Below are 13,290 nucleotides of genomic sequence, written 5' to 3'. Positions count from 1 at the left end.
AAGGAAACTTATGTTGCAAGATAGAGTCTGAAGAAGATAACGTCTGAAGATAGAGTCTGAAGAAAAAGAGCGTCTGAAGACATGAGAAGCTGACATCTGAAGAACCATCAAAAGCTGAAGTTCATCATTTTCTTGGATTTGACTTCTTTGATAAGTATGAAATCTCATTTTTAATTTGTTGGACATTCATTTTGTTAACTCAATTGATATCATCTAGTAGGGTAGCATTTACTATGCACACTACACAAATTTGTGCACCATGCACAAATTTATGTATTGATGCCAGCTGTCTTTTAGAAACCTGCTGAATTAAAAAAACAAAAAAATCTGAAACATATTTTAATTGCAAATAATGGTTAGCTGCTAACTCACCTCTCGTTTGTGATGAAAGAGAAATACACCTCCTTTCAATTCATTTGTTTTACTCAACAATGCAAGATTCAAGTTCTATGAAATTTTCTTATTTGGATCTATTTTCAGCTATACACTCAAAGCTAGGTTTGAAACAAAACTCTATGAAATTCACCCAAAATTTTCTGCTGGAGTTTCAAGCTTTATATTCAGTAACACTCAAAGGCCAAAGCTCTACGAGATTTTCTACTTCAATAATACTCAATAGCCGCAAATTCGTCATGAATATGTCGTACTCTTAACAACTTCAATGCGCCGTTCTGCCGGTAACGTCATCGTATAAATATCGCGCAGATCTAATTCTCAAAACTCAAAACCAATTGAAGTTGCTAAACGCATCATCAAGAAGCTTCAAAAGATCAATTAATTTTGCTTCAATCATAATCAATCGATTAATTCTGTGTGTGAACTTAACAAACTATATTCTTTTTTTATTTTTATTTTAAATATGTTTTGGATTTGGACAAAGGTTTGAAGTTTTTTCTTTGTATGATTTATGGGTTTTAATTTTTTGAATAAAATGTTTGTGTTTCTGGGCAACAAGTTCATCTTCATGAAGATGAAGAAGTAAACTAAGTTAATGAAAATGTTTCTGGGCAAAACATCGGCACACATTCTAACATTAGAACCCAACAAAAATATTATAAATTAATGTTATTGTGGGGTAATGTCTCGGTTTCTGTGTTTAAAGGAAACGGAATCTAGCAGGTTGCCAGTCAAACATCCTGACCGTCCAATTAGATTTAATATATATCAATGGCTGGTATTGATTCATGACAATCTTTTTGAATCATGCACAAATTTGTGCAGTGTGCATAGTAAATGCCACCATCTAGCAAAGCTTTGCAATTTTGTGATGCACATGTTTTTGGAAAATAAATTCGATTCAGTTTATAAGTCATATGATTGTCTTTATATGACTCATTTAAAATGAGCATAATGTTCGAATCTTTCGCAATACTTAGCTTACCTTAGATCAATTATTTGAATAAACAAAGTTTCATTTTAGTGGTGGAAACCAGACTCTTTAATGAATTTTTACTCTTGCTCGTCTAACCCATTTCTTCGTATGAGTTCATTAATTTTGTGATGTTTTTTTCTTCAACTTTTAATTTTTGTCGATATTAATTAGGAACAAAAAATAAAATAAACGTTTCTAGAGGATAATTTTTTTAGTTCTTTTAAGACTAAAATTAAAATTCGCTATATTTTTAAATAAGAAAAACGTTTAAAAATCATGAACTTATTCCATTCATCGGCACCTGGTCCGACCACCAACTCCTATCCCATTCCCGGCGACTCTTTCTCCGGCTCCGCAACTCAATCTCTCGCCGGAAAAATCCAGACGAGCCGTGCCGCCGCATAATCAATACTTTCACCTCATCGCCGCCGCCTCTTCAACCTCACTGTACTCGCACATCATGCTTCTGCATTTCAAAGCATTTCTAACCTCATCATTCTCACACAGAAGAATCTCCAGGCAAATGTGTTCGGTGCGAACACTGTGTTCGCTCCGAGAGGATTCAGAAATGAAAGATTTAGTTGATTACATTGATTCATTGAAGAATTACGAGAAATCTGGTGTTCCTACTGGAGCAGGCACTGATTCGAATGATGGATTTGATCTCGGTAGAATGCGACGGTTATTGGATCGGTTTGGTAATCCTCACTCCAAATTCAAGGTTCAAATTCTCATTCTCGCTCTATTGTTCATAAGCTGTGAAACACAGACACAAATGCTGGATACAACACTGACACGTAGACACTGTTAATAATTTGAAAAAATGATTTAATTGAATGTAATCACATGAATCAGTGACACATATCGGATACTAGACACGCCTTCAATCAGAAGTGTTGGTGGTGCATAATTCATAAGCTGTTTTGAGCTTATTTTCATAATTCATCCAGGATAGCTTATGAACACAGCTTATAGCTTATATGAAAATAATTTAACTTTATTTTATTTTTTGCTATAGAAATAAATAGCTTATACATAGGTGCTTATCATGATAAGTGTTTGTGCTAATAGCTGTAAAGAAGCTGTTTATTGAAACAAGTCCTAAGTGAGAGATAGATGTAAACTATTACGGTATCTATATTTTGATGTTTAAGTAACACAATGTATTTTATTAGCATTTTAAAGGATTTTATGTGGTAAAAGAGTCTTGTATATTCAATCAAGAATTTTATGTAATCGAAATAACCAGTGGTATTCAATTAGGACAACTATAATTTTTTTAAACTGGGAGTACAAAATTTTAGTTAGGAAATTATGTCATCTAAATCAGAATGATAAAAGATTTTGTAGTTTTAAAAAACTTTCGAATTTTGAAGGGTTGTTTTCTTTCTAAAGTGGATTTATACGATTCTGTTGGTTTTTTAGTGATTAAAAGTGTAATCCTATCGCATTGGAATCCTTGATATTACGAAGGATCAAAATCATAACCGACTGGTTATTTAGTCGCATTGTGTCTCGAAGAAATCGAAAGCCCTGATAACATGGTCTTGATCTCTGTTGCAGACCTTTATTTAGAACCTTCACTGCTACCGATGAAACGGTTTGTGGTTTAGACCTTTGCAGTAATCCACAAGATTGAGCCTCACTCAATATGCCATTAGTGTCTTTCTCATTAGCCTTGGGGGCTCCTTTATGGGTCATGAATTTGTAGTACTTTAACTCAATGTTATGCAATTGAAGTAAGTGATAAATAATAAGTGTTTCAATTTCTGGCAATTGTAGGCCGTTCATATTGCTGGGACAAAGGGAAAAGGATCAACGGCTGCTTTTATATCTAATATTCTGAGGACTGAAGGTTATTCTGTTGGTTGTTATACTAGGTAAAGGTTCTTTATTATTTTATTTGTTTTTTAATGTTTACTTTTATATAACTGCAACATCATCAGCTTGTAACTTCGTCTACAATCCATAGTTTTTTTATGATTCATATATCATTGACGACAGGCTTTATTTTTCTTGAGCAGTCCACATATTCAGACTATCAGGGAACGCATTCTGCTAGGAAGATCTGGTGATCCTGTTTCAGCGAAATTGTTGAACAACCTTTTTCATAAGATCAAGCAGGATCTCGACCAAGCAATTAAAGAGGAAAATGGTTGCATAAGCCATTTTGAGGTATTGAACTGTTGAAAATTGTTATCAAATTGCTTTGCTAACTTAAGGAGTTACTGTGCTGAGATTTTGGTGAAAATTTTGTGCGAATACACATTGATTAAGAATAGGTTAAGCATAGACAATGTAAGTGAATAGGATTATTGTTATACTGTCGGTGCAACTTGCATCTTGCAAGCTCATTATCTTGGTTTGTCTCATTGATCCAGATCCAGATCTTGTTTTTTTTTTGTTTCATTCTCTTACCTCGCAACAAGTGATTCCATGTGACCAACTGAGAGCTTGGAATTTTGTTCCAGAATGACATTTTGTCATTGTTTGTTTGTTTACGCTGTTGTTCTATATGGATATTAACATGCCATAAGTTATGGTAACTTAAATCACTTACGGAGATATTTCAATTTCAGGTTTTCACTGCCATGGCATTCATCTTGTTTGCAGATGAGAAAGTTGACATTGCGGTTATTGAGGTTAGTTACATATTTTACTTCATCCAACAATTTCTTGTTACAAACTTCATATCAAATAATTCTTCTGATAGTACTGTTGTTATCGCTCTCACCAAGAGAGTCTTGAGTTGAATTTCACTTTTCCTTGCTCCAACGAGTGCATTGGGGCTCGGTTGAGGTTGTTAGTATTGGTCTAATAGAAATCCGAACTAGCTGTGTAGGCAAAATGGAAAGGAGGGGGATGATAAGAAACGAATAATCTATTAAAATTTGTTAAATCAGACCCTCAAACTGTTTTGGTGCCATCTCATCAACAGTCTTTCCACATAAGCTTGGTTTTGCCATGTCAAGAAAAATCCTACGTGTCTACTTTGAAAAATCTTATAATTACAAATATTAGCAAATTTTATGACAACATAAGCCATTTCACTTCGTACCGCTTCATCTATACCTATTTCCTTACTGTTATTCATCTTTCAGTAACAACTCATTCTCCTTCAATGCTCAAAGTTACGTTTCATCAGTTTTGCATACCCCACAATAATGATACCATTACTCAATTTATTCATTTGGTGGACAGTTGGCTCCTAGCCTCTTACGTTGATAGGTTTATGATAAAAAGCAATGAAAATCAAGAAACCAAAAATATAAAATTCTACCCTACTCTTAATCTGAGCCATCTGCAGTTAATTAAAATCACCAATGACATGGTGCCAGCTAATATGCATCACACTACATGAAGCCACATCAAGAAAATGACATTATAATTCAAGTGATCTCTAATTCTCTCATGGTTAAGCTTTCTGCAAGGTATCACCTTCACCTTATAAAATTGTTTCAATCTTCAAAATTTGGACGAAGGGAAGCCTTGGAGAATTTTTGGTCTATATGGTTATTGGTTATGGCATCAAAGCAAATTTATCTTCAAATAAGAAAAAAGGCCAATTTATCTTGAAGTTTCTTAGGGCCTTGTGGCGGTTTAGCAGTGTTGTTGATCTTGTAAGTAAGAGATAGCTTATATCTACTCTTTGGGAGGACTTTCATCTCATCTCATTATAAGGTTCATGGATTACACTTAACTCTTGAATGTGTTACATGTATCAAATCCATCTATTTCTGTTTTTTTTAGGATTATTTATTAATTGCTATTAGAAATTTACACAATTCACCAAAAAAGAGAAGTTTTTTTTTTAACACACACGTAGGACTTGAGTAGTTTTCGTATATTGTTTGTCACACTCAGTCCTACGAGTTGAAATATAAACAGGTCCAACTGATATATTTATGGGTTCAACATAAATCCTAGGGATCATATGCATTTCAACCAATAAAATTTACTATGTTTTACCATCAAATAGTTAGCTGTGTTTTGATATTATGATATTTAAGCTATGTTATTTGGACACATAAACCAACACCTCTTTTAGCTTAACAGAGCTTGCTACTACTATTATAGATTGTGACCATATTTAAGATTAACGCAAACTTATATTCCCTACCAAACTTACATTTTCTATTTATATATCATCATCATCATTTCATAATTCTTAAATAAATTAATAAAAGCATATATTCACGCGTGCAACCGCGCAACGCGCGGGTTAGCATCTAGTGTTGAAGAATAGAGACTCTGAATTTGGCTATTATGCAGAAATGCAGGATCAGGGAGTGAATTCCCTTGCAACATATGGTCCTTACAACAGAGTAACTGAGTTAACTGACATTTATTCCAACCTGTTCCTGATCTGTTCAATGCTGCTACATAAACTCCAACTCCTAACTAACTACTGCTGAAACCAATTTTGTTTACTGACTAACTCGCTAGCCGTCTTAGTGCTTATTCCTTTGTGTACCGATCTGAAAAACCTCATTTTATTGTGTACAGGCTGGGTTAGGAGGTGCAAGAGATGCGACGAATATTATCTCAAGCTCTGGACTTGCTGCAGCAGTCATAACGACTGTAGGGGAGGAACACTTGGCAGCTCTTGGGGGTTCGTTGGAAACTATTGCAATGGCAAAGGCTGGAATTATAAAACAAGGTTGCCCAGTTAGGTGTATCTCTTTGTAGATCTCATATTCATGTTATTGTGATATGCTGAAATTGACATGGTATATCCATTTGTCTTGGTCATGAATGAATTTTAATAACTACGAAAACTTTCTGAGTGGATTGGCAAATGTAGATCCATTTTTTTTTGGTGAACAAGTTCCATCCAATTCTTATGTACACAAAAGTAGCAGTTTTTGTTCTAAAGGGGAGCCAATAATAATCAATGTAAAATATATTTTTTTACTTCTAATCTTTAGTCCTGCGGCATTCTTTGAAGTCAAATGTTTCTTTTTTTTGTATTGTTTATATGTAACGTATAAATACAGATTTCGAAGTTCATTTATTGAACAAGCAGAAAAGTAGAAAACCAAAATGAAAATTTAGTGTTCTTTTTTAATTGTTGTATTTGTAAATTACTTTGAAAAAGGCCTCTTTTTCTCCTTTATGTTTTTCTGACTAAAATATACATTTCAGTTGGTGTTAGGTGGGCCGTTTCTTCCTCATATTGAGCACATTATTCGAGAAAAAGCAGTGAGCATGGATTCCCCTGTGGTATCGGCATCTGAGTCTGGGAATAACTTAGCAGTAAAAAGTTTCAGCATACTCGATGGCAAGCCTTGTCAAATTTGTGATATAGAAATACAAATTGTCAAAGACTTGAAACTGGTAAGAGCTTGTACTCTATAGCTTTCAGTGTTTGTTTAGTTTAGCTAATGCAGTGTAGGCCACTGAAGTTTGGCATCTTGGCAATATGATGTGCAATTTTGTAGTTAGCATTCTTTAAATTTGATGTAGTTGGGTGCAAGACATATTTTGTCTCCATCTAGACCGCATTTCTGGGAAATTCATTCTTAGGAATGAAGTTTGTTGGAAAGATTTAACAGTCATGTTTTGTGCCATTAATTCTTTTTGAGAATAATAAAGCATATTTGTAACAAAATTTTATTTCTCCAAATGGAAGAAATGGAGAGACTAACAAATGGAGAGGATCTTAACTCATTTTATAGATCATATAATAACTTGTCGACATATATTTTTATTACACCATGAGCTTACTCCAACTAATGAGGAAGAGACACCTGTTACTTACAGCAGAAGTAATCATAGTATAGTACAATCCTCTAATACTTGCAGTACAAGTAACTGTAATGTAGTACAATCTTAGTAGATTGATAGTACAATTCACATTGTATATATACACTCTTGTACTCTATTGTTCAATCTAATAGAAAATAATCTTTGTTTCTTAGTTTCATAATAATTTTCTTGTTTGCATAGGAAAGTTTTATTCCTACAAAAGAACGTGGTCAATGAAATTTTATTTTTTATTCACAAGTTCTTAATCTTAACTCTTCTACAGAGCATGGGAATCTTTTATTTGTTGCTCAATTTTCCCAATAATGTAAAAACATTCTTAATACCAAATATCATAACATATTCTGAAGATAACATATTGATAATGTTCTACCATTAAAGCTTTTATTAGAGCAAAAGTCCACTTGAATGTGATAATCTACAACAAAATTAGGGAGTTCAAAATTATAACAGAGTAATAGAGAACTTTTTGAGCTTCAAATGTCACGGTATCACATGTCTTATATTGTATGATATCACTCATCTGAAATCTGAATGTTCAAAGAAGTGCAGCCACCCTCTCTACTACCACTTTGCTGTGCTAGTTAACTAATTTTCTATCTATATTTTATTTTTTATCATGGGAAAGTTTATGAGCAATGTACTTAGTATAGCTATTCACGCAGTCCTGTAAGTTGCATGATTTGAAGCTGCAAATGCCTGGTGCTCACCAACTTCAAAATGCAGCAACTGCTACTTGTGTGGCACTCTGTCTTCGTAATTTAGGTACACATTTTTTAACTTATGCTTGGCCTTTGACTTTCAAAAACATAGGACATGGACACGGCTATTTATATATATATATATATATATATATATATATATATGGTATAGTAATAAAATTAATTTATGAGCACGATTTATACAAAGTCTAAAACGAGAAGCATAATTTATGTTTATCTAAACTCAGTACTTTCAATCAACCAAAAAAAGACAGAAACACAAACCGAGTACTTTCAATTATGAAAAATATTCTAAAACAAAATGATAAAATCATATCCTTGTCACTCCACATTGAGAAAATCAGCCTCTAAACCTAGCTAATCTAAAGACAAATCAACAACTTCAAGAAATCCACTATCATCCAATGATCCAAACTCATCTCCAACGACATCCCACATTTTAGTTTCTTCTTGATGATATACTAAAGCTTCCGCTCTATGTGGTGCCATCTTGTTTCTCTTCAAAGAATAGATAAATGAATATGTGCTCCAATTTCTTTCACAACATGAAGACGTACAAGGTTGTGCAAGTAACTTAAGTGCAACCTTTTGAAGTAATGGAGCTCGAGCACCATGAACCAATCACCATGTTTTTGGATCCATCTTATCTCTATCATTCACTTTCCTTCTGAGAAGTTTGCAAACTCTACATTCAATTTCCTCCTTTCATCTACATCAAGAAACAACCTTCTGAACATTTTTTCTCTTATGATTTTTTTTTCTCTTTCCTCAGTGAGCTCAATGTCTTTGATGTGGAGGGACTCTATTAGTATATTCACATAGCCATTATATGCGATAATACTTCCAATAAAAAATATATCTATAAATTTATGTATTCCGAAAGAAGATGTAAAGTTAAAAAGTATCAATTTAAAACTTAATAATCTTGGATTTAAAGAATGAGGCATGCACTACCTGATGAAAAAGTGACTATTCAATATTTGATATTCTTTCATGCTTGTATATGGCCTTCATGTCATCTCCATTCATTGAATCCCACATTTCGTAGACTAGATGAAGACACGAAGCTTATTTGTCGGTTCTTCTAAAAACATCATAAATAGGATTAGTGAATGAAAGTATATAATCAATTTTTTTTCACCGATTATTATCCAGCAAAGTATCCTTCACAAATTGTGCCTTTCTAACATCATTTCCTTGTAAGAAAATCATTGATCACTAATCACCATTTGCTGGAGTCCACTCTTCACAAGCTTAAATCTCTTGAGCATTAGAACAGTGGAGGAAAGTCTTTTTGAAGCAACCCAAAACAACTTTAATGGACTGAATGAATTAAAAATTGACAATCTCATAGAATGACCCATGACAAAATTCTTGATAAAAATTGCATCATCCACAATTTGGGTGATCCAAAAACATTCTTTATAAACAATATTTTTTTCAGTATCTTTGACTTCCATATGTTCTTCAAAGCAAGATTTAATGTATGCACATCAGATGAAGTCCAGTAAATAGAAGGAAACTCAGCCTTAATAATTAAACCCACGACCTTACAAACAGGTGCATTATCTGTCACTACTTGCACAACATTTGAAGGGTCAACCTCCATAGTTACCTCCCTGATGTTTCTAACAATTAATTCTCTATCTTTTACCTCATTAAAACAATTTACGGCCTTTAGAAACATAGGTCCACTCTCTGTGACAACCATGAAATTAACAAGAGTTCTTCTATGTGGATCACTCCATCTATCGCTAACAATAGTCACACCCCTTTGATTCCATGTATTTTTTATACGCTGTAACAAGTTCTCCACATGGTTCTGCTCATTTTGAAGTGATGTTGTCCTTAATTTGTTATGACCTATGGGCTGATAGCCACTAATAGAATTGTTGGCAGCATAAGCAAAAACCTTCCTAAAGTGAGGATTTCCTGCTAGATGAAATGGCAGCCATGCAGAATAGAACACCATAGCCTTCCTAACAGGTGGGTTTAATGAGGTAAAAGATAGAGAATTAATTGCTAAACACATCAGGTAGGTAATTGTGGAGGTTGACCCTTCAAATGTTGTGCAAGTAGTGATGTTTGTAGATTGATGATATATTAATCCGTGCGAACGCACGGGTGTCACACTAGTACAATACATAATGGATAACTGAAGATTGAGCTCACTGAGGAAAGATAAAAATGTTTCAGAAGGTTGTTTTCTGATTCTAAGATGAAAGAGAAGGTTTTTGACAATCTTGGTCCTATTGTTGATGTAAGATAAGATGGATCCAAAAACATAGTGGTTGGTTCATGGTGTTCGAGCTCGATTACTTCAAAAGGTTGCACATAAGCTACTTGCACGGTTTTGTTCATCTTCATGTTGTAAAAGAAATTAGAGCACAATATAATTTTTCCATTCTTTGAAGAGAAACATGACTGCACCACGTAGACCGGAAACTTTAGTCTATTTGCATAGTAACCTTCGACTTCTAACAAGGAGCACTCCCCAATACCATCAAGAAGAAACTAAAATGTGGGATATCGCTGGAGATGAGTTTGGATGATAGTGGATTTCTTGATGTTGCTGACTTGTCTTTACATGAGCTACGCTTAGAGGCTGATTTTCTCAATGTAGAGTGACTAGGATATGATTTTATTATTTTGTTTTAAAATATTTTTTGTAATTGAAAGTACTTAGTTTGTTTTAGTTGATTTATGTCTTTTTTTGGTTGATTGAAAGTACTGAGTTTAAATAAATATAAATTTTGCTTCTCATGTTGGTTTCTTTATAAATTGTGCTCATAAATTGCTTAATTTTATTAATATATAGCCGTGTCCTATTTTTTTACATTACAAGTGTTCCTGTGTCTGTGCTTCATAGGTGTATTCTATTATGCGTTGTATAACGCCTCTTGCATTTTTGTGCATACATTGGTTAAGTATTTTCTATCTCTCCTACTCAGTTATTTTTGTAGTTTTCCTCTTGGTCTCTGTCATTTTGACCCTAACCATGAAAAATGAAATCAAAGTATTGTATTATGTTACACAACACCATTAGTTAGAAACAAATAGATAATTAGTAGACAAAGATAAGTAAAGAGGGTAGATAGGGGTACAAAGTATATAAATAATAGAAAAAGGGAAGAAGAGGGTTGCCAGTCATTTGAGTGAATTGCAGCCTTTGGACCTTGGGTTATATACCCCCAAAGTTTTGCATTGTTATGTAATCAACCAATTCATATTGTAAGCCTCAATTTTCTTGCTTTGGTAATAACCATCAGTATAAATTGTTTATATGATTAGGATGGAGAATTTCTGATGAATCTATAAGGTGTGGGTTAGAGCGTACATACCTGCTTGGAAGGAGTCAGCTCCTAAAATCTGAAGAAGCCAAGGCCTTGGGACTTTCTGGAGCAACAATACTGCTTGATGGAGGTTGACTGCTCTTCTCTCTTTATTACCATGGGATAACTTGATGATTTCATTTTGTTTAAAAAAATTGGGTTCATTTGCTTTGGAAAATTTTATAGAAATCCTCTAACTTTTTTTAAGGAAAGATAGACATGAAAATATGATAATTCTCTGTTGCAGACTGGACACATTGTTAATATTTCATATTGTCCTCGCTTGTAAAAAAAAAAAGGCCACCAAGATCATGCTCTGGGTGTGATTAATTTCACGCCAGTCAGTGCCTTTCAATTTCCATATAAAGTTAAGTACTCTTGACTTGGAACATATGATTTTTGCTGGTTTGCAATTTACTCATTTTAAAGAAGTCAAATTACTTAGTGAAACATGTTAAGTTATGAAAGCAGAGGTTTAAACAAAATATGAAAAAGACTTATGAAACATGCCAAATTAAATGGAATTTGATTGCAGAAATCATGAACAATATGGTGCAAATTCAAGTGCATAATTTCTAATGGTATTGTTAAATGTGAATTTATAAGCACCATATTATGATTGTGTCTATTCATCCTGTAGCCCACACCAAGGAATCTGCCAAAGCACTGATGAATACAATAAGGATGGCGTTTCCCAAGGCTCAATTAGCTTTTGTTGTTGCAATGGCGTCTGACAAAGACCATGCAGGTTTTGCTAGAGAGATTCTCTCAGGTAAACTATGCTAATCTGATGTGGTAATTGAATGAAAAATAAAATATCATGTCATCATATTAACTATAGTTTCATAAACATTGTTGAATGAGGGAATAAAATATTAAAATGTCAATTTGACTTAATTCATCTAGACTTCTCATTTCAGCCTGCCTATAATGCCTTTATTGGTAAAATGATTTAAACTATTAATTCAAAATAAACTAGCATAGATATGTCGAGCTGTGAAGTTTAAAATTGTAATTTCATTCAATTTACTCTCCAATTACCATTTATCATTCAGTTGTTTTTTTGTTTGTATGAAATTCACTCATTTTAAAGAAGTCGAATTACTTGATGTAATACGTAGGCTTTTGTTTAGCTGAACATACTAAACTAGTGTAAAATGCACTCCTAAAAAACTCAATATGTTGCGGCATTTGTTCAGGTGCATATGTGAAGACTGTTATTTTGACTGAAGCTGCTGTTGCTGGAGCTGTAACTCGAACAACACCAGCTTCTTTGTTGAGAGATTCTTGGATTAAAGCTTCTGAAGTGCTTGGCATTGACATTTGTCATGATGGAATGACAGAATACAGAGAATTATTTAAGGAACAGCCAGTAAGCTCAGAAAGCAATTTGACTGACGGTAAGACCATATTGGCTACTGAGTCTTCTTTAAAGGATTGCTTGAGAATTGCAAATGAGATTCTAAACAGAAGAAGAGATGAAAAGGGTGTTATTGTCATCACTGGATCACTGCATATTGTATCCTCAGTCTTAGCTTCTCTTGGTGATTAATATGCTTTTACATAGTGTATGATCCACCATTCAATAGCAATGTACTTATTAAGTCTAGAATGGATATTTTATATATTTAATAGGAGCAGCATGAGGCTTATCTTGTATTTGATTAGATCAAACCAATGTTTTGTACAATTGGATCGGAAATTATATATGTATACGTATCATCGGAAATCAGGTTAGGCGGCATTTAGGGAAAATAATCTCTACACTTTCAAGCCCCACTCTCCTTACGGCGCCGCTCTGCTAAGGTTTATCCCTATTATGTTCCAACCGTATAGTGTCATAATCATCCCTTGTTGGTGCCTATTCTTCCCTTGTGTGACTGCCTTCTTTCTCTTTTGTTTTGCTCGTTGATTTGTAGCTTGGCATCAATGAGATGTCTTATTTTGTCGGTACTGTATTTTATTTTGAGTAAGGAACTTATTGTGGTTATGACCAAATTCAACATTCTTTCGGTCTTACAGAAAACTTGTCAACATGTGGTTGATTTGGTCATTTCAAAGACCACCTATAATCGAAATGGACAAACATCTACAACAA

At 33.7% G+C, this 13,290-nt stretch overlaps 1 protein-coding gene across 2 annotated transcripts; it reads left to right on the top strand.

Moving 5' to 3' along the window:
- The first annotated feature begins 1,633 nt into the window (after positions 1-1,633).
- On the top strand, positions 1,634-13,290 carry LOC25482370 (dihydrofolate synthetase). 2 transcript variants are annotated; one of them, XM_039833723.1, is made up of 11 exons: positions 1,634-2,093; positions 3,155-3,252; positions 3,397-3,547; positions 3,952-4,014; positions 5,879-6,032; positions 6,177-6,268; positions 6,518-6,709; positions 7,804-7,903; positions 11,152-11,283; positions 11,833-11,964; positions 12,392-13,290. In XM_039833723.1, the coding sequence occupies exons 1-11, from the start codon at positions 1,833-1,835 to the stop codon at positions 12,742-12,744; spliced, it is 1,728 nt and encodes a 575-aa protein (XP_039689657.1). In that variant the 5' UTR covers positions 1,634-1,832; the 3' UTR covers positions 12,745-13,290. The 2 variants fall into 2 exon arrangements, with proteins under 2 accessions (XP_039689657.1, XP_013466374.1); XM_013610920.3 differs by lacking the exon at positions 6,177-6,268 and having other exon boundaries at positions 1,635-2,093; positions 5,879-6,040.

Source organism: Medicago truncatula, chromosome 1 (assembly GCF_003473485.1).
Source record: "Medicago truncatula cultivar Jemalong A17 chromosome 1, MtrunA17r5.0-ANR, whole genome shotgun sequence".
Lineage (NCBI taxonomy): Eukaryota > Viridiplantae > Streptophyta > Magnoliopsida > Fabales > Fabaceae > Medicago > Medicago truncatula.
The sequence above is the reverse complement of the archived record's forward strand: the minus strand, read 5'-3'. Positions and strand labels throughout refer to the sequence as shown.